This window comes from Ursus arctos, unplaced genomic scaffold (genome assembly GCF_023065955.2).
Source record: "Ursus arctos isolate Adak ecotype North America unplaced genomic scaffold, UrsArc2.0 scaffold_19, whole genome shotgun sequence".
Classification (NCBI taxonomy): Eukaryota; Metazoa; Chordata; class Mammalia; order Carnivora; family Ursidae; genus Ursus; species Ursus arctos.
In genome coordinates this window covers 56,788,890-56,810,351 of record NW_026622863.1, presented here as the reverse complement: position 1 = coordinate 56,810,351, position 21,462 = coordinate 56,788,890, and the positions used below count along the sequence as shown (strand labels likewise).

General features: G+C 49.7%; 2 protein-coding genes across 8 annotated transcripts in view; one reads left to right on the top strand and one right to left on the bottom strand.

Annotated features, from left to right (window-relative positions):
* Positions 1-493: 493 nt before the first annotated feature.
* Positions 494-16,949, bottom strand: LOC113247261 (sialic acid-binding Ig-like lectin 5). 2 transcript variants are annotated; one of them, XM_044380026.2, is made up of 11 exons: positions 16,656-16,949; positions 12,882-13,066; positions 7,561-7,693; positions 7,329-7,480; positions 6,687-6,965; positions 6,445-6,492; positions 5,694-5,951; positions 5,326-5,610; positions 4,463-4,556; positions 4,047-4,125; positions 494-1,625 (listed from the first exon to the last, which is right to left on the bottom strand). In XM_044380026.2, exons 1-11 carry the CDS (start codon positions 16,943-16,945, stop codon positions 1,446-1,448), a joined length of 1,983 nt encoding a protein of 660 aa, XP_044235961.2. In that variant the 5' UTR covers positions 16,946-16,949; the 3' UTR covers positions 494-1,445. The 2 variants fall into 2 exon arrangements, with proteins under 2 accessions (XP_044235961.2, XP_026344012.2); XM_026488227.3 differs by lacking the exon at positions 16,656-16,949 and having other exon boundaries at positions 7,121-7,480; positions 7,561-12,974.
* Positions 16,950-17,041: 92 nt separating this feature from the next.
* ZNF175 (zinc finger protein 175) overlaps positions 17,042-21,462 on the top strand; it is a 12,906-nt gene continuing 8,485 nt past the window's right edge. The window contains exons 1-2 of one of the 6 annotated variants that reach the window (XM_026488192.4): positions 17,042-17,184; positions 19,093-19,284. In XM_026488192.4, the coding sequence (XP_026343977.2) occupies positions 19,135-19,284 (150 nt within the window). In that variant the 5' untranslated portion in view covers positions 17,042-17,184; positions 19,093-19,134. Of the gene's footprint in view, positions 17,185-17,645; positions 18,310-19,092; positions 19,285-21,462 lie in introns of those variants that run through there. The other 5 variants (XM_026488194.4, XM_026488195.4, XM_057314010.1 and 2 more) reach the window with 5 other exon arrangements.

The following is a 21,462-nucleotide window of genomic DNA, read 5'->3' as shown; positions in this document are numbered from 1 at the left end:
TTCTGTTTCCATGAGTTTGCCGGTCCTGGGTAGGTCAGGGAAGCAGAATCAGACAATGTTTGTCCTTTAGTATCTGGCTTTTTCCTTCAGCCTGTTGTTTTCAAGGGTCATCCGTGTGTGGCTGCACGATACTCCATTGTGTGTCTACACCACACTTGGTTCACCCATTCTGCTGGGTGATAATAATTAAATAAAATTATTTTTTAAATATTAAAATTTTAAATAAAAAATTTTAAATAAAATTATTATTTTTAAAAAATTTATTATTTACTTGAGAGAGAGAGCATGCATGCGGGTATGCATCCAGTAAGGGGAGGGGCAGGCAGAGGGAGAAGCAGGCTCCCCGCTGAGGGCGGAGTCTGACGTGGGGCTCGATCCCAGGACCCTGAGACCATGACCTGAGCCGAAGTCAGATGCTTAGCCCATGGAGCCACCCAGGCGCCCCAAAACTGTTTTGCTTCTTACTTTATGATCTGGCTAACTCTTCTTTCTTTTTTTTTTTTTTTTAAAGATTTTATTTATTTATTTGACAGAGAGAGACAGCCAGCGAGGGAGGGAACACAAGCAGGGGGAGTGGGAAAGGAAGAAGCAGGCTCCCAGAAGAGCCTGATGTGGGACTCGATCCTGTAATGCCGGGATCACGCCCTGAGCCGAAGGCAGACGCTCAACCGCTGTGCCACCCAGGCGCCCCTGGCTCTTATTTCTACTTCTTGCATTTATTGTACTGGCAAGGATCTACAAAATACTGTTTAATAGAAGTGGTAAGGGCAGCCATCCGATCCTGGTGGAAAAGTTCTGTGACCTCCGGGACTGGCCCCTCCAAGCCTTCAGAGATATCATCAGCAGAAACGTTGTTAAAGCATCTAACGGAAGTCCTGACACACACGTGTTTAGGGTACACAGAAAGCCGTGTGTCGGGACTCATCTGTTTTATTTGTAGCCTCTCATCGATCTTTTGCGATCATCTGGCTAGACCAGGATGACTTCCCTGCTTTGCACAACAGTAAAGTGAGTCACGACGTGATCCATGGCGTAGACGGATTGGAACTCAATTCTTTTGGACACAAGTCCTGTGGTCTTCCACACATACTAGGAGACTCGAACCACTGCCAAGAAGGCCATTAATTTTAAAATAGTCAAGGCTGAGTGTGATGGGCTGAAAACTCATAAGATTAATACGCTGACGTCCTAATCCCCAGTACCTCAGAACGAGACTGTAGGAGAGAGCGTCTTTAAAAAGGCAATGCCAGTTCAAATGAGGTCATGAGGGTACACCTTAACCCAGTACATCTGGTATCCTTGTAAGAAGAAACTAGAGTCACACAGAGGGAAGACCAGGTGAGGACACAGGGAGAAGACGGCCAACTACAAGCCAAGGAGAGAGGCCGCTGCTGACACGTTGATCTGAGACTTCCAGCCTCCGGAACTCTGAGAAAAACAGTTCCTCACTTGTGTATCTTGATCTCTGAGTACTCGGTGTTGATGCCTTGCTGCTCGTGGGGCTTCAGCTTGGGAAATCGGAGGAAAGCATAGTGGAGCTCCTGGTTCTCTCCTGACACGGGGCTAGCCTCAGCAGGAGCTGGGTGGCCTGCAGGGATGTCCATCCAGGACTGCTGCTGATGTGCCTGAGTGGAAAGAGGAGGAGGGACTCAGAGCCGGTCAGTAGGGTCTGAGGGAAAGCAGCCAAGCACCAGAAGGGGACTGGCCCCGATGGCCCTTTTATCACTTATCCATTCATTTATTTTTAAATGTTTAATCCTTAAGATTGGGCAGCCCTTAGTGTTTATATTAATTGCATTACATTCTTTAAAAAAAAAAAAAAAGCTGGGAGAGGGTATTATTATCATGTTCATCACACAAATAATAAAACTAAGGCTAAGAGAAATGATATTCATTGCCCTAAAGACACACATATAGGGGGGTGCTTGGATGGCTCAGTCGGTTAAGCATCTAACTGTTGATATCAGCTCAGGTCTTGATCTCGGGGTCATGAATTCAAGCCCAAGGCTGGGCTCCAAGCTGGGTGTGGAACCTACTTTAAAAAAAAAAAGAAGACACACATCTGTATAAATGCACCACAGAGCCAAGACTCAAAACCAAGTCTTTCTAACGATAGTACCCTCCTTTGTCCAGACAACGGACAACGTGCTGTGTGGAGTGGGGAACATGACAATCACAGTTCGTGAGACCACACAGCGAGCATATGGTTTTCTAGGAGAGGCAGTTACTAAACAAATAGAAAACAAACACCAAAGTTCTACACTTGTGATAGGAGACATTATGAAATCTAAAGCAGGGCAGGGGCGAGAGGACCGGGCAGAGGTCAGGTCTGGCAGTCAAGATGGCGGCCTGCCTCTGCTCTGTGCCCGCAACACTCTCAGGCTATGGAAGCAGGAAACAGACGCCCTCACACGGTCGCTCAGAGAGGCAAAGAGAAATAGTTCTCAGAGTAAGAGGAAACAGGTATTTCTCTGGGCTCTGGGGATACAACAGGGACTAAAACAATAGCAACAACAACAAACTGCCCTTGGGACTCACGTGCTAGGGGAGGGGATGATTCTGATTGTAGCAATTGAGTCCTGCGCTTAGTCCGTGCCAGCTACTGCCTTAGACACTTCTCGAAACTACTCTTGTGATTCTCTGTGTACTCCTCATCTTCCCACGTCACCAAAATAAACAGAGGTCAGAGAGGGTGTGTCACTTGCCCAAGGTCACCCAGCTTGTCAGTAGGCAAAGATGGGATCTGAATGCAGGAGTCTAGCTCCAGAATACATGCTTCGGGCCACTACACTTACTGACTGCAAAAGACATTCACTTAAAAGAAAAGGATACTGAGAGGGCTGCCTGGGTGGCTCAGTCAGTTAAGCGTCTGCCTTCAGCTCAGGTCATGATCCTGGGGTCCTGGGATCGAGTCCCACATCGGGCTTCTAGCTCCACAGGAAGCCTGCTTCTCCCTCTCCCTCTGCCTGCAGCTCCCCCTGCTTGTGCTCTCTCTCTCTCTCTGTCAAATAAATAAATAAATAAATAAAATCTTAAAAAAAAATTCTGAGAATTTGAAGGCAAAAAAATGGGAGATACCTCTCCTGATTCCTGACAAGAAGGGGATTTAGGGCATGCTAACCATTCCCCTACGTTGACCAAGGAGACACAAGACGGAATTCCGAAAATTAAACTTTAAAAATGATTTTGTGCGTACTTGTTCTGCTAGTGACCGCGAGAAGAGTTTTGAAATCATCAACTGTAACTGCCAATCTGTTCTCCCTGCTGTTCTGTCAGTTTTCATACACCCGTTTTGATGAACGATGCTCTGTTATTGGAGGCATACTGGATAGGATTTTTACATCTTTTAATGAAGTGATAGAAGCCAGACAAAGAGAATAAATATTGCACGATTCCATTTATACGAAGTTCCAGAAGGGACAAAACTAATCCATAGTGATAGAAATGAGAGATTGCTGGAAAGCCCAAGCTGACTGGGCAGGGGAACGAGGGAATCTGGGGACCTGATGGAAACGTTCCACGGCTTGACTGGGGACATGGGCACAGGGTGAACACGTCTGTTAAAATTCATTTCACTGCACACTTAAAATGGGTGCATTATTAGGTGAAAAGTAAAGTTGATGGTAAATACGCACAGTGGTAGATTTGAAAAATGCAAAGTGGGAGCGATGCGGTGTGAGTTTGGGGTTTCCCAGTCTCTCTACGCTAGGGCTCCAGTCCACCACCTCCCTCGCACTCAGTGGGTCTGACACAGACTGTGTTTGGGCCATTGCACTTCTGGGTAATCAACGCCACAAGAAAAGGCTCGTGTTCCAGGGGAACGTGGTACTTTGACGTAGGAGGCATACATACCCCCACAAGCAACCGGCCTATATGCGCATTCCATCAGAAGCAGAAGCGTTAGACCAGTGGAATCAGGAATTTAAAATAACCACATGGGCAACTCCAGGGAGTACTGGACGTTAATAGCGAAATGCTCCGGTGCCCTCACGAGGGCGACTTCCAAAAGCCCCTGGCTGGACAGGAGCTCACAGCCTGTCACTCACCCCAGAGCCTGCGCTGCCGGCTAGGTTCAGATTCAGGCTTCGCACCGGCTTGACTGCTTTCTTCCTGCAGGTCTTCACTCTAAGGGAACAGCCCGGGGCCCTTCAGCTTGGTTACTTGGGGCATGCGGCAGGCAGACCACCCCCTGCACCCCATGAAGAGCACAGAATGAGGGAGGTGGAGGTGGGTCCAGTCTCCAGGTACTCCCCCTAATCCAAGAGCTGGACCAGGGTCTGGAAGAGACCCCAGGCTTGGCCCAGGTGGGAATGGGCTGATTCACACCAGCACTCAGCCTCCTTCCCTGACTCCTGGATTTCCAACCAGCCCAGGTCCCTCTAGCTCAGGCTCTCTGAGATTCCATGACCATAACCCCTTCCCACCGCAGGCCTCTCCCTCCATCCCTGGAGCCCACTGTCACCTGAAGACGAGGCAAAGGCAGAGGGAAAGCAGGGCCATGATGCCAGCTCCCCCAACTGCTCCCAGGACTCCACTGGCCCTGGGTTCTGGTTTACCTGCAGAAAATGTGAGGGGCGTGTAAGGTCCAGCTCTAATATATGGCACGTTCCAACTGGCCGCCTCCCTTCCTCTTTCTCCCATCTGTATACCCACTCCCCATCCAGGACTCAGTCAGGTGGATTCCATTGCCCTGTGAACCCTGGACCAGCCCCTTCCCCTGGCCTCAGGACTGAGGATCTTAAACGTCCAGCTGCTCCATTTGGGGCCTCAGTGTTCTCCCCCACCAGCCCCATCTCTCCCGAGCTGTTATGGGTTGAATTGTGTCCCCCACCAAATTCATATGCGGAAGTCCCAGCCCTTTGCCACACCCTTCCAGCCCCAGGATCTCAGCAAGTGACCTCATTTGGAAACAGGGTATTTACAAAGGCAATCAAGTGAAGATGGGATGGCCACGGTGGGCCGTAACCCACTGTGACTGGTGTCCTCATAAAATGGGGATGTTTGGACACACACACACACAGGAGGCTGCCATGTAAACACGAAAGCCGAGATTAGGGTGATGCTTCCACGAGCCAAGGAACACCGAAGATTGCCAGCAAACACCCGAAGCTAGGCGAGAGGCTGGGCAATGTTGTCACAGCCTCAGAAGGAACTGATCTGCAGACACCTTGATCCTAGGCTTCCAGCCTCCAAAACTGCAAGACAGTGAATCTGCACTGTCTAAGCCGCCCAGTTTAAGGCACTTTGTCACATCATCCCTAGAAAATTAATACAAAAGCCAAGTTCCTCTTCCTCCCGGCGTCACCCCCCCAGCAGACCCCGGACCTGGCAGCAGCAGGATAGCGGCGCTCTGGGACCCGTGTGCGTTCCCGGCCTCGCAGCTGAGTCTGAGGCCAGAGACCAGCGGCCCGCTGAGGCTCAGGGAGCTGTTGGCCCAGGGCCCCGCAGAGCTGGAGGTGACGGTCCAGGAGGCGTTGCTGTGGTTCCCCTCCAGCAGCCCCTCCCCCAGCTGCCACCGCAGGGTGGGGGCGGGCCGGGCTCTTGAGGAGCAGTTGCAGTGCAGCCCCTCGCCCTCCCAGGAGCAGGAGGGGGGGAGCAGCCACAGGGCATCTGTGGGAGGGAGGAGAAGGGTCAGTGGTGCCTCTCCTCCCCAGGCCCCAGGCAGCCTGTCCCCCAGGGGTCCCCACACTCACAGACCACGGAGAGATGCAGGGAGACGTGCTGAGAGCCCAGTGAGTTCTGAGCTTGGCAGGTGAGGTCTCCTTCCTCCTCAGCCCCTACCTGAGGCAAGTCCAGGATTGGACTCTTGCAGATGGGGGTGGCATTCAGGGTGGGGGACCCCCAGAACCAGCTCAGCTCGGCAGGGGGGTTGCTGTCAGCAGTACAGCGCAGCCGCAGAGCCTGGCCCTCCCGGATGAGAATGGATGAGGTGTTTTGCAGAGTCCCTAGGGCTTTGAGGAGAGAGATGCAGAGAGAGAGAGAGAGAGAGAGAGAATGAGGGACATGAGTTCGGTGAAGCTGGTGTTTCTCTCCTCCTGCAATGTCCACACTTGCTCTGAGGAGGGAACTGGCAGAGTCCAGGCCGAAGGGCTGCAAAGGAGGCTGGGACGATTTCCCTGGAGCTGCTCCAACTGTCTAGCAGATGGAAAGCGGAGGGCGCAGGACAGGATATGGTGAACGAAGGCAGTGAAAGGGCCAAAGAAGAGCCCAAAAGCAGGAGGATTTGACCCAAGAAAGCTGTGGGTGAGCAAACATTAACTTCAGGGAGTTGAGGTTTGTGGGGGCTTCTCCCCACTGCTCTCCCCATGCCTGAACTCAGTGGCTGGCTTCTTGTACGTGCCTCACGCAGTTCCTGGCCAGCAGGAGCTCTGAGACCCAACTAGGGCTGTCCTGGTGGAGACCCGGGTTCCACCCCAGCCCTGGAGAAAAGAGGTTCTTTCCTACCTGTTCTGTTTCCGTGGAAGATCCTGATGGCTGTGTTCTGGGGAGCATCTGGACAGGAGAATGCGGCAGCCTTGGCATTCGTGGCAAGAGAGGAGTGGGTGCTGGGCCTTCCCCCCACGAGCCACGGAAGCAGGTAAGGGAGTTCCCTTCCTGCTTAGCTACAAGACCCCACTGTCAAGCTCTAGCCTAGCTCCGCCCTGGTCTCACCCTCAGGGACATGGGCATCCTGACCCCACACTTACAGGTGACATCGAGCTGGCTGGTCCTCTCCACCGTCACACCAGCTGCAGGGAAGTACACCTGACAGGCGAGGTTGGTGCCATGGTCCTGGGGCCGTGGGGTGAGGGTGAGCACTGAGGACAGGTGGGTCCTGGGGCCCAGGGCGGTGAGGGCAGCTGACGTCCAGGAGAAGATGGGGGGTGTGCCCTGCTCACAGGCCCAGGGCACGGAACAGGTCAGGTTCCCGGGGCGGCCACGCTCCAGAGTCTCCGGGATGAGGATGTCAGGTGTGTGAGTCAGGGCTGGTGAGGACAGAGAGGATGTTGGGGCCCCTCAGTGTTTTGTCATCCTGCCCCAGAGCCTGGCCGCGGCGGTCTCCACCCCTCAACACCCCCAAGAGGGATAGAATGTTCATTTTTTTCTATCTCTGGGGCCTTTCCCTGCGCCCCTACCATACCTGTCACATTCAGAGAAAGCATATTATCTAGATATGAATATGTGCCCATTTGAAAGAAGTAAGTCCCGCTGTCCCCCATGTTGACTCCCATGATGTCCAGGGAGCAGTCATGGCTCTGGGGGTCCCCGCGGAGGAAGAACCGGCCCTGGGTCCTCTCATGCAGCTTCTGGTTTGGTTTGCTTGTGGCCACTGGAGGATCACGGCTTACATCTGCCCCTTTCTGGAACCAAGACATGTGGGGGGCTGCAAAGGTGAGCCAGGGGTAGGAAAATTTGCACGGCACGTGAACACACAGGGCCTCCTGTACTGTCACAGACTCCTGTAGTTCCAGCTGGTAGCTCAGAGCTTGAGGCAGGGGCCCTGGAGAGAGAGGGAAAAACTCATCCTAGAGCTCCGATGCCTCCCCCGAGCGGGGTTCCCTCTCCCCTCGGCTCGCTCACCTCCCCACAGCACGAACAGCAGCCAGAGCGGCATCCCTCCGTGATGTCTGACACAGCTTGCCTTCTGCGGTCCCTCTGACAGAGAAAAGAAGCCGCAGGATGTGGGAGGGCAGGGGAAGCTTTAACCGGAAGCCTGCGGTGGAAACGAAAGGCCACAAACCTAGAATAGAGAACTTCAGGCCCACAGTCAACTGTGATTAACCTTTGAAATAGTTTGGTTCCCTTTCTGTGTGTAGCAGGTGGGTCCTGGGGCTCAGAGGCGGCAAAGCTTTTGCTCAAGGAAGGCAGCCATGAGGGACGAGAGCCTCCGAGTCCTGCCTCCCGGGCTCCCGCATCGTGGTCCCAACTGGACACCTGTTACCGGACAGAGAAGTGGTTCTGAACTCGGGTTCGGCTGCTCGCCGCTTGAAATAATACTCTCGTACACCTGAAACTAATACTGTATGTTTACTATACTGGGATTAAAGGGAAAGGAAAAAAAAATCAGTACTTGAGAGCCAAGTGATGGTGCTTCATTCAGGCAGGGGGCAACCTGGGAAGATGGCAGATGATGTCTCAAAGAAGGCACAGCAAAGGCGAAGCGGGCTGCGTGCTTGAAAAGCAGGTGCCAGACGGTTAGTCCGATGCGGACATGACCCTGAACAGACTTGCTGGCATCCACAGCAGCTGGGTTCGAACGTGGTCAGGCCTTCTCTTCTGGGAAAGTCTGGTCCTTCACTCCTCAGGGCTAGTGGTCTGCCAGTCTCAAAAAAGAGAGTTAGTTCTGCTACAGATCAAGGGACTTAAGTCGGCAAGCAAAGGAGTGCATAAGCTTGAAGCAAATTAACCCTTCAGACCTGCTGGAATGCTGTTACAGTCCCCCCGGCCAGCCCCTTGGAGAGTCACAGCCATGGGACCCTCATGGAGGCGGCCTGTTAGGGATGGGTCTCAGGATAGCCTACATAGCTTCAGAGGCATAAAAGAGTCCAGACGAGGCAAGAGAAGCAACACACACCTTCACTTCATTCATTCATTCATTCATTCATTCATTCATTCTTTCATTCATTCACAAACTAACATTTAATGTTAGTGGGGGAAGACAGACAAGCTTGAGCTTTATCTGAAGGCAATGTAGAGCCATGGAAGGTACTTGAGCAGGAAAGGGCCAGGGTCATAGAGTTATCAACATGATCCCTCTAAGGTCAGTGTAGGGAAGAGCTGGAAGGAAGAGGCTGGAGGCCAAAAGGCCAGAGAGGAAACTGCTGTGACTTTCGAGAAGGGGAGAACCAAGCCCGCGAGGAGACAGCAGCCTTGGTGATGGAAGAAAGAATAATTTAAGACACTTTCAGGAAGTGAAATTGAAAGAGAGGTGCAGTGGGCGGGGGAGGGACCATTACAGTGACTCCCAGAGCCCTGACTCTAGTGATGGGGGCTGGAGGTGCCATGGCCAAGGGTAGTGAATGTGTAGGGCTAGGCTGGGAAGAGGGTGGTGGGAAAGGTAGCAGAGTTGGCCCCAGGGCCAGGTATATTCACTGGGGGGAGCAGGGGGCCCTGGGTGGAGCTGTGGGAACACACACCCACCCACACCCACACCCACACCCACACACACACACACTCAAGCTTAACTGTGGGAATGGGGGTGAGGGACTGAGATGGCCTGGCCAGGAAGGAGCTGGAGGGGGCAGCAGCCAGACCGTCAAGGGGGCATTCAACAGAGCAGCACCAGCCTTCTCCCATTCGAGCTCTGACACCTCGCTTCTGCCCTGAGCAGCAGAAGCCCCGCCTCCATCACTGCCCCAGAGCAGAGTGTTTCCCTACCTGTGCCACTTCCTTGGACAGGGCCCAGTACCAAGATTTCTAGAATATCTGGACCAGAGAATGACAGTATTTTCTATCTCAATCGGGGGGGGGGGGGGGGAGGGGGACGGTGCAGCTAACTCTTTGGATCCACAGAAGGGTGGCGAAGTGAGACTGTCGTGCTTTCTTCTCCTTCCTCACACCAGGCTTCTGGCCAGGCCTCAAGTCACACAGGTCCTCAGGGACCCAGGTGTCCTGACCAACAACGGTAGGAGACGTTGAGCCAAGTGGTGTCAGGAGCTTAGCTGAGCGAGGGGTCTCAGTAGGCAACTGAAGCAGCAATGAGTCAAAATGAAAGTAACAATGAAGCGTTTGATCACCTACTATGAGGATATATCATACAAGAGACTAAGTGGGAGAAAGCACTGACTCTCCCCGTCCCCCTTCCCCCACAGAAAGGTGGTTGGGTGCTGAAGAAAAAAAAAAAGATTCTAGGGGCCCCTGGGTGGCTCAGTTGATTAAGCGTCTGCCTTTGGCTCAGGTCATGATCCCGGGGTCCTGGGATCGAGCCTGCTTCTCCTTCTCCTTTTGCCTGCTGCTCCCCCTGCTTGTGCTCTCTCTCTCTGTCAAATAAAGAAACAAAATCTTAAAAAAAAAAAAAAGATATGATTCTAACTGTCAAGGGAAAAATTATTCACGGCACTTGCTAAGGAACGGTGAAGACCCTATTCAGGGCCATTGTGATGGGTACAGGAACCACAATGGGATGTGGCAGCAGGAGAGAGAGAGAGAGAGTGGCTCGACTCTGAATATACAATAAGGAAAAGCGGGAATCTGTAGCCAAGGAGGGAGGGTCAGTGGAGGGAAAATCGCTGTGAGGAGTGGGGATGGGGAGATAGAAGTGGAAAACACTGAGTTTTGAATCAGACTGGGGAGAGGGTCTTCAAGTTTTTCTCCTCCTTCCCCAGTAAGGAGGCCTCAGTTGAGGAGCCTGAAGACCTCTGCCTGAGGCCTCAGATAAAGAGAGGTAGGAATGAAAGCCCCTGGCCTGCGACGCAGATATGCAAGGAGCATGACCGCCGGCCAGAGAGGTCTGAGTCCTTGTCAGGAGCAGCTCCCTTCAGAGCGTTTCATGCACTGGCTGTCACCAAGTCTGGAGCAGGGAGGGCAGCTTTCCCCCTTGAGGCCTGCCCTCCAAAGAAGGCCTTCATCTGTGCCTGTGATTGGGCCTGGAAAACCACATACAGGTTTTAAACCAAGGGCCAAACTTCTCAGATGGTTCTGCCCACAGAACTACCACGTCCACGAAAGGTCACCTGATATGTAGTGCTGGTGTCATGATCTTGGGATCCTAAGATATGGATGAGTACTAAGGGATGGGGGGGCCTTGGGGCCCAGGGAGGAGGGAAGCGTCTTCTTACACAAGCTCCTGGCAAAGTGCTCTTTAGATTCGGAAATGACTCTGTACTACAGGCTGTAAGGGTACAGATTTGGGGTGTCTGGTACAAACTGGAGAAGTCAGCTTTTCCCCTGGAGGAAAAGACTCAAGACCCTGGAGTATGAGCCACACAATCTCTCCAGTGGCCTCTCCCTCTATTAGCTTCAGGGCTCTGTACGTCTCCCCCACCCTCCAGATAAGGAGATGTGTTCCCATCTTTAGGGTCCTTTCCTGGGGACCCTTGGCTATTTATCACATTCAGAGACAGTATCACATATTGGAAGCCATATTTCTCTATCCTTTTTTTTTTTTTTTTTAAGATTTTGTTTTTAAGTCCTCTCTACACCCAGTGTGGGGCTCGAACCCACAACCCTGAGATCAAGAGCTGCATGCTCCACTGACTGGGCCACCCAGGTGTCCCCATATTTCTCTCTCCTGAAGTATTTCCACTTTTCAGAATTTTGGAAAATCTGATGCTTAGAGATTTGGGTCCCAGAGGAGGTTCTCTCTTTTTGGTTTTGATAGGGTCTGCGGCCAGAGAAGGATTATGACGTCTCTCGGCCAACTCCAAGATCGGAAGGTGGGTGTTGAAAGGTCAAAGTCAGTCCAGAATGGGATTAGATATGCACAGACCCTCCTTCACTGACATTGACTGTAGGATACAGATCATGCCTGAACTATCCTCCAGGGACCATGGTAGCAAACAGAGTGTCTGACCACAGCCCCACCCAGACCTCTTCCTCAGATCTCTGTTGCCCTCACAGATGCAGCCCCCAAAACAGCAGCAGCAGCATCTCTGGGCTGCAGAGAAAAGTCTCGATTCCCTTAACACTGTCTGGTTAGCCTCTCCCAGCTTGGAGATGGGGGCATCTGAGGGGTGATAAGACAACTGGGGATGCTTTCTGGATCAAATGTGTGGTTTCTGCCCCCAACCTCTCCCTTCAACAGGAAAACCCCTCTCTCCCTCAGGTCACTGCAGGGGAAGTGAAAGCTGAGCCCTTACCTCCCTGAACCACAGCAAGGTGGGCCTTCCTTCCTCCCACACCCTGGAACCCTGCCTCTTAACTTCCGAAGACCAATCCACTTCCCTCAAGAGAGATGTGGAGTTTGAGGGTCTGTTTTCTCCAGATAGCTTTCTTGAAGATTCTCTCATGAGGATGGAGGAATGGAAGACCAAGACCCTCCTGGGAACACATCCTCTCCATGTTGGACCACCCTGGAGAACTTGGGAAGCCCTGGGTGAACTCTTGAATTGGTTTGCAAGGAGAGACCCTAAGGACAGAGGCTGGGACTGAGTCTGGAGCTCTGACTTCAGCCCCACACTTGGATATGAAGCTTGGGTGACCTGGAACTTGTGAATAGGTCTTTACGCCTCCTCACATTTCCCGTGAGCCCTGCACATACACAATATCTCTCCCCTTCTTCTCCACAGTCTTCCAGGTGCCACAATTCCTCTTGTCCATGGAGTGATGACTTAATTCCCCTCTCCTCACTTAGCTTCTAGATCCCCCATGGACTGTGCTCCATCTCTGAGGTCACAGAACTCTTCCCAATCTAGGCAAGGTCCCTCATGTGCCTAAACACTTTGAATGTCTTCCTTCGCTTCCAAAGACAATGCCTCAGTCAGCCTCCTGATATTCCAGTCCTTCGTTTATCTGACAGACACTGAAGCATATTTTTAAAGAAGCTTTCAGGATCTGGCACATAACTAGAGTCAGTAAATGATCAAGAGTCTTGTTCTCTGTCCTCCAAAGTTCCATTTGGGTATCAGCCAGAGACTGAGCAAGAGAAAGAGAGGGAGAGGGTGGAGGAGAGAGGGCTAGATGAAGAGGAAGAGGGAGCAGAGACAGGAGGGGAAGTGGGGAGGAAGAGATCAGCTTGTTGGGGAGAGAGGCCCTTCCTGACTGTAAAAGGTGGAGGAGAGAATAAACGTTTATCCAGACGGGAGCGATCTCTGAAGAGATTGGGGGTGGAGTCAGCCCTGAGAAGCAAGAGACCAAGCGTATATGAGCAGTCCCACACAGAGGGTATGACCACACATAAGGCCCTGACTCTCTGGGGTCGCAAGGAGTCTGGGAAGAGCGGAGCTAGACTGGGAGGCACTTACCCTGTTCATATCTGTCCCCAAGCCTTCCCGAGTTCCCGATCCTCCCATCGCACCTGCCCGCAGCAGGAGCTCTCTCTGCAGCTAAGAAGCCAAAAGCAGGTGGTGGCGCTGTCCGTGGTGCTGAGGCAGGATTCGGGCCAAAGGGTCTCAGTCCAGGAAAGCGGCTGAGTTGGGACTTGTCCGGCCTAGAAGTGAGAAAATTGGGGAGGATCCGGCCCCTCTTCCTCCTCCTTCTTTATCCCTCCGGCTAAAGTGGGCTCTGCCAAGCGGCTGAATCAAAGCCCTTAGCAGCCCATCTCTAGATTTCGTGTTATGTTAGAAAATAAAGCCCCGTTTATTAAGGTTCCTGAAAGTCTGCCTTCTTGTAACTTAGAACAAAATGCATTTCTCATTGATATGTTATGTGGGAAGTGGAGATGATTCTTCCAATTCCATCTGAAGCCAACATGACATTTTCCAAAAGTACCCTACTCATTTAAATATCCCGACAACACATTAAGAGTGCCTGATATGATTGACTTTTCTCACCTTGGTAATCCAAGATTGGAGAAATAGTGTTATATCCTTTCTTTATCTTCCATTGATGTGATTATAAACAACTTTCCTTATCTACTTCTTTTTTATTAACTGTAATCCTTCTTGCGATTCAAAGAATTTACACAGAGGGACCTTGAAGTTTCCTTATCAACTTCTCTAAAGACATTAATCTCATTTTTATTATTTAGCTTAGATATTAATAATTTTTTTTAGTTTTAGGCCTTGTTTTATTATTATACTGAAAAGTATAGTTCAGATAAACCTATTTTTGAACTTATTATAAATGTAATCATATGTCATTGCCTGCATCTTGTTTCATTTTTTGTAATAAAAACGGAGCTCAGCACGGGGCTCGATCTCACGACCAGAGCCAAAATCAAAAGTTCGACACTTAACCAACTGAGCCATCCAGAAGCCCCACAAGACTCTCCTTTTTAAATATTCATCCTAACTCTAAATAAAAGGGACCTATTCACCCCTGCTCCGGGGAATCACAGCTTTGGAAGTTACACCCTGTGATCTCTTTATTTGCTGTAAGAAAGTTTCTTTGTGTGACAACTCCCCCTGGTATAGTTTCTGGTGGAAAACAAAGGCCAAAGGAAATGTAGATAAAATTAAATTCCTTGTAACTTGCAGCCCATTGACAAATACTTGAGGTAGGTAGATTGTGACATCCTTCCAGGAACTCCCAACTGTCTTAATGTTAATGCCTTGCTAGAGGGAAAAAAAACCACCTTAGCTTGACAATAGTCAGGCCTCCAGGATCCCGTAAATCTTCTTTAGCATACGAAAATCCTTTTGGAAACTTCCTTTGTCTTTACCTCTCCCAACTCCAAAGGATACAATCCGTTGCTCCTGAACAATCCCAGTGCAGTACTGTCTGCACACCCGTCCTGTCCTCGTGCTTTAAATAAAACCACTTTTTTTTTTTTTTGCACCGAAAATGTCTCAATTCTTTCTTGACCTTCCGCTCTCAAACCCCACTTCAAATCATCAGTTTCTGTGACTCACCAAGGAAGGAACTCAGGTTAGTTCGGTTACACACTGACCTTAAACAATTTTTCTTGGGCATACCATAGGAACCTAATAAATACTTGTTGAATTGATGAGGGAACAGCAGGCAAGCTGAGGACAAAGCAGAAACTGACACCCCGCACCCCCACCCCCACCATGGGATGTACGTGACATTCCTCAGGCACTCCTGGCTGCCCTAAAGGACAAAGAAATAGTTAACCTTACAGAGACCACTATCCTGCAAGACTTAAGCCTCCCTCAGTTTACAAATGTCTTAGTTTACAAGAACAAAGCATTTCTATCAATAACCTAGTTTCCAGAAGGGAATGTAGATACAATTAAATGTCTTTATAACCTGCAGACCATAGACAGATACTTGTAGGAATCAAGGAAGTTCCCAACTATCTTCATGTTAATACCTTACTAGAGGGGTAAACAACCTTAACCTGACAACGGCAAGGCCTCCAGGATCCTGTGAGTCTTCTTTAACATATGAAAGTATTTTCTCAACCTCCCTCTTTCCTTACCTCCCCCAACCCCGTAGTATATAATCAGCCACCCCACACAACCCCGGGCAGCAGCTCTTTCTGCAGGGCCTGTCCCTGAGCTTTCATAAACCACCATTTGCACCAGAGACGTCTCAAGGATTCTTTCTTGGTCGTCGGCTCCGGAGTCCACCCCACTGACCCTCACCGATATCCCACCACCTCATCAGAATGAATGAAATAGAGTATTTTTCTCACGTAACAGCTAATTCTTGTAACAGCACTGTTTTAAACATTTTGCTTATGATAATTTAATTATTTAATCCTCACCACTTTATGAAACAGGAAATTAAAGTACAGAGAAGTTAACTAACTTGCCCAAACTTGAACATCTGGCTTTAAACCCAGGCAGTCCAGCTCCAGGATCTTTGTGCTTAACCATTACATCTGATGTAGGAAAGACATTAGGATTCAAAGCCGATGGCCAAGAAAGAATTCTTGAGATGTCTTTGGTGCAAAAACGTAGTTTTATTAAAGCAGGGGGACAGGACCCGTGGGCAGAAAGAGCTGCACTGGGGTCCTGAGGAGTGACCCATTACGTACTTTCAAGTTGGGAGGGGGTTAGGGATAGTTTAAGGCTCCCAGGTATTTCGGAAGCAAGGTTTCTGATGAAGGAACAGAAGGCAAGCTGAGGACAAAGCAAGAGCTGACACCCTACGCCTCCCCCCACCCCATGGCATATATGTGACATTCCTCAGGCCTTCCTGGCTGCCCTAAAGCTAAGAAAAGGAAAAACAGTTAACTTATAGAGATCACAATCCTGCAAGGCGTGAGTCTCCCCCAGTTTACAAAAGCCTCAGCAATTTACAAGAACAAAGCATTTCTATCAATGGTCTTGCTTTCAGAAGGGAACATAAATACAATTAAATGTCCTTATAATCTGCAGCCCATTGACAGATACTGGAAGCGGGCAAAGTAATGCTCCTCCAGGAAGCTCCTATCTTACTGTTAATGCTTTACTAGAAGGAAAAACAACCTTAACTTGACAATAGCAAGGCCTCCAGTATCTTGTGAGGAAACTATGAAAGTTGTTTCGAAAACCTCCCTGTTTCCTTACCTCCCCCAACCTCATAGTATATAATCAGCCACCCTTCACAACCCCGGGGCAGCAGTTCCTTCTGCCCACAGGTTCTGCCCCCGTGCGTTAGTAAACCACCATTTTGCACCAAAGATATCTCAAGAATTCTTTCTTGCTCATCAGCTCCAGACCTCACCCCCACTGAACCTCACTTATACTCCAAAACCCCATCAGTTTCCAGGACCTTGAGGGGGCTAGCTATTGTTGGGAACAGTCACTCACTATTCCCATCTAATAAAACCTTAGTCATGGTGGGCCGAACGCTTGGGGGATGATTGCCAACACGTATCTTGGGGGGTTTAGAGATAAAGGAAATTTCTAAAGGAATTTTTATATGTTAAAGTAGACTTACAGGATCCTGGGGGTCCGGCAAAGGTTGCCTTTTGCCCTTAGCAAAGTATTAACATCAAGGCACTTGAGTCCCTAGAGGAATGTCACTCTGCCTGTTCCGAGGACTAGTCAGTGGGCTGTAGGTAGTAAAGAAATTAAATAATTTTCTTCTGCCTTTGTTTCCCACATCATACCTATTGCAGTAAATGGCTGCGGAACTTAGAAAGAAACAACTTCTGAACACAGGGTCTGGCTTGTCTCTTCTCTCACCTGCAGCGCACTGGGGAATGGCTCTTAGCAGTCCCGAAGGGCCAATCCCGGTGTTTGGGCTGCGTGATTGTCAGCAACCCCTCCCAGGCTGAGCAGGACCCTGGAGAGGCAAGCCCACAGCCTACCCAGTTCTCAGAGCCTACTGTTGGAGCCGCCTCAGGTGGAGTCTGGCGATGGAGAGGGGTTTGTCTGCCATACTCAACACCCGCTGAGATCCTATTAGCCTCTCTGTGCAGGGTGAGTCGTGGTAGGGAAGAGGGGACAAAATTCCCCGATTCGTGAGACGCCATGATAACTATTGGCAGGGTGTGGCTTCACGGCTTCTACCGAGCATGCGCACCGTTCACTGCCCGGCGCGCTAAGAAACGCGGTCGGGAATCGAACCCAGACCGGAAGTGCCGCCGCGCGGCCATTTCGCTTAGGTTGCTAACTGGTTGTGACCTGTCTGTCGCCCGTGTGGAACACTGAGGTGTTTTGGGACATTAGCAGTGGAGATCCTGTGGGGTCTGTGAGGGGCACTCGGCTTGGGGTGAGTGTGAGGGGCTCGGGGGACGAATGACGAGGGTCTGCGGAGTGAGGGGGTCCTCAGTGAAGGGGGGGCTGTGGGATGAGTGGCGTTTTCTAAGCCGAGATAGGTGATTGGCTCGGTTATTGTCAGGCTTTGCGTATTTCCTGTATGTGTGTTAAGTATTCTGGGAATTGAAATTCCAAGTGTGTTTAATATCAAAATTTGTATTGTTGGTCCTTGAAACTTGCTCACTTGAGGGCGGCGAACATGCTTCTGCGGCGGATCTTAGTAGCTGGTGCTGGGGACGTTCGGGGAGTGACTCTGGAGGCAGTGACTGGGAGCAGGAGCTTCAGGGATTGGAGGACTTTGAGGGTCCTCTCGTAACATCGGGGAGCAGTGTTTGGGGACCTACAGAAATCAGCGTGGGGTGCTAACGGTAGCTATATGGGAGCCGACGGACTGCAGGTCTGGGTGGTCGGTTATGGGGGTTTCTGAGGCACCTCCTTAGCTCCCTGTGGACATGGTAAGGGTCAGTAATTGGCAGTTGAACACATGGATGACGATTTCCTATTGGGGTGCAGTAATTGGAACCCCATGTTGGGGATTATTCGGGGTCCTGTGGCAATCACTCCCTGGGAAACATTTATTGGCAGCCAGCCTAGCCTGTCTGTGTCGAAGACAGGGAGGCATTTCTTGACCTCCGGCAGTCCTGTGGTCCTGTCCTTGGGGGATCTGCAGGTCAGTGCTGTGGATGACTGCATTTGGGTGTGGGGTTGGGAGGCAACTCATTCCCTAGAGTCCAGACGTGGCAAGTGAACCGGGGTCCTGGTGCGTGTGTGCAGGTTTCCAGGTGAAGGTGGGGGTTGAGGACAGGAAATTCAAGTTTTAGCTTTGTTATGGGGCGCCTGGCTGCTCAGTCAGTTGAGCGCGTGACACGATCTGGGGGTTGTAAGTTCGAGCCCCACCTTGGGTGTAGAGATAAAAATAAATATTTAAAAAAGAAAAAAAATGAGGAAAGTCTGGGCTGTCTAGGATGGGCACTGAAACGTCCAGAAGCTTGCACGGACATATCAGCATGGCCACCTCAGAGCCTCAGCTCTCTGAAGGCAACAGGAAATGGAAATGGTGTTTATGGAAGCTGAGCAGGTAGGGAACTGTGTGCAGTTTGGAACGAGGCAGAGGAAGGACTGACTCCTTTTTCTTCCCTCTGCGGACTGACTGACCATTAGGCAAAGCGTGTAACAGCTTCAGTTTCCTTATCCGCAAAATGGGCATAATAATGATTGTAATGTTTAGTGGACAGGGTTAATGAAAACTAAACAGGGTCTTTACCGCATGCCAGGCAGCTGTTGAAGGCTTAATAAGATTCATCACATGTTATTTCCCCCGATGCCTGCGATAAAAAACTTGCCTCCTCATTTTGGAGTTAAAGTAATGTCTTCATATTCTCAAGGCTAAAAGGGGCAGAGCTACAATTAAACCTTCATGTAGTCCAAACTCTTTGTGTTTTGTTTTTTTAAGATTTGTTTATTTTAGAGAGAGAACACGAGTGCAGGGAGGGCCTGAGGGAGAGAGAATCCCAAAGCAGACTCCCCGCTGAAAGCAGAGCCTGATGTGGGCTCGATCCCAGGACCTGGAGATCATGACTTGAGCCGAAATCAAGAATTGGCCACTTGACTGAGCCACCCAGGCGCCCCTGAACTTTTCATCTTTTATTTTACCCTGTTTAATAACTGGTTGGGTTCTTCCGAACTTTTATTCCATAGTGTCCAGCACAGTGGCCTTCCCCTAAGGACCCTCAAAAATATTTGTGTGGAGCAAATGTTAGAGGAGTGACCATGTGAGCATCGCCTTTCCAGGACTTCCTGGTGGCTTTGCAGAGCCCGTGGGTCAGACCACATCATTGAGGCTGCGGGTCTCTGTTCTCAGCCCAGCCAGGTGCTCCCCAGCAGCTCTGATCGAAACCTCCATATGCCCATCCAGCTTCAAGGTCCTGGGAAAAGTGGAATTGTCAGCAGGAGAAACCGAGAAGTGAAGCCCAGGGGAGACATGCCTGCTGATGAGAATTTGCCCCAAAGGTCCCAGGTCCTGGGTCCGCAGGAGCAGGATGGACCATGTGAGGTAAGCAGGAACAACCCCAGGGACGGTTCTCCAGAACTCGAGGGCAGACACAGGAAGCAGCAGATTGTGGACTCCGTGTTGCTGAGACCGTGTGCATCCGCTGCTGAGGGTGGACCACGGGGACTGATGTCTCCTCGTTCACAGGCCTTCTGTGTAATAGAGGAAACTGTACAGGCTGATGGAGGAGGGTATATTGTAGAGGGCTCGTCCTGGAGCAGAGGAAGAAGAAAAAGTAGCCCCGGCCACTGTGGGGGAAATGCTAACTCCTTCCTGCTCAGCTCAGACGATCCTTTGTCCACCACTGGGTCTTTGCATATTCTCAGCTGGTCCCTGTCTGACTTCTTACCCGCTTGGTGGGGGTTGGCTCATATCCCCTCTGTCTTCATGGTTTATAGAATCATAGGATACTAGAGCAAAAACTGTGTTTTAAGGACATATGTGGTTTTTCCTACTTTAAAAGATGAATAAAAATGCCAGAGAATAGTGTTTCCAAATTGCCCACAGATACAGTACTTGATTTTGGGGAAAGAGAAAGGAAGATTCTTAGGTATACTCAAGATTTCATGAAATTCCAAGTTAGTCTGTGTATTTATTTATTTATTACAGATCTTTTTTGTTTATGTATTTGAGAGGGAGAGAGAGCAAGAGAGTGCAGGCACCAGCTGGTGGAGAGGCAGAGGGAGAGGAACAAGCGTGAGGGACTCCCCACTGTGAAGGCGGAGCCTAACTCACGGCTTAATCCCAGGACCCTGAGATCATGACCTGAGCTGAAGTCAGACCTTTAACCAACTGAGACACCCAGGCGCCCCTTGTCTGTGTATTTAAAGACACTGTGTTTTAAAACCATAATAAGTGACCATAATAATAAACAGTACATTGTTGACTTGTGATAGGTTTATAATCAAAGTCCCAGAGAGATATTCTGTTTTTTTAATAAGTATAATAAATGCATGGTTTATTACCATTGTGAACCAATACATTGTAAGATTATATATTTCAATAATGTTTACAGTCATCTCCACCTGACAGAAACATTCGATAATAGAAAACATTGAAAGAAAGGAACATTAAAACTATTAGAGTAAATGCTAAGTAAAAATCATTTAAAAATTAAAAGGTACTGCCTCAGATATTTAAAAGTCATTCTTAAAATGAAAATGTTAAACACCCAAATCGGGTGGCTTACGCAGAAGTTTATTTTCTCATAATTCCAGAGGCTAGAAATCCAAGATCAAGGTGTCGGCGGGATTGTTCCTTCTGCGGTCTCTCCTTGGCTTGTAGATGGACCTCTCCTGACTGTGTCCTCATATAATCTTCTGTGGGGTCGGTGTCTTAATTTCCTTTTCTTATAAGGACCCCTGGTCACATTGGATTGGGGCCTATTCTACTGACCTCATTTTAACTTAGTTACCTCTTTAAAGACCGTGTCTCCAAATACAGGCACATTTTGAGGTACTGGCAGTTAGGACTTCAACATAAGAATTTGGGGGGGTGGGAGGAGCTTGGAGGGGAGACACAAGCCCGTTAAGAGTGACAGAAAATTACACCGTAGGAAAATGCCTTTCATTTTGCGTTGATGTGGGTTGAATTGTTAAGAGTGTGGTTGAAAGCGTGTTCAAGTGGGTGTTACGATACGATACAGGTTACTTCATATTAGCTCATTCCCTTTTATATGGTGAAAATAATTTTGTCTGCTTGCCCTGGCTTTCATTTTGCCATTTCAGTAGATACTCCTTTTGCTAATTCAGATTTTCAGTCAGCTTGTAAATAAAAACAGCTGTCTTTGCAAGCAGCGCTCTGTGGCAGATGATCGAAATAGTCTGACACCATGAACTCGCTATAGCAAGAGGGTGTAACCTGGTTCACTGTTCTCCGTTAAGACCACGTGTTCCAGCTTAAAAAAAACAAAACAGCTGTCAACATTGTCTTTCCCCTCAGAGGCAATGAATTTTTACCCTATTAACTAAATATTTGGGTATTTACTTCCCAGTCTTTTAATGACACCCTTACACAGCTCTGATACTGAGATTTATGAGAAGCCTGTCGATTTGGTCATCATCCAGGGTTCTTGGCGCACAGCTCCCACATGCTTGGAATTTCCTGAGCAGTAAGCAGTAGGAGCATCTCTTGTCAACAATATTTAGTCTTGTCTTCAGTTCCTGGGGGAAAAAAAAAAAG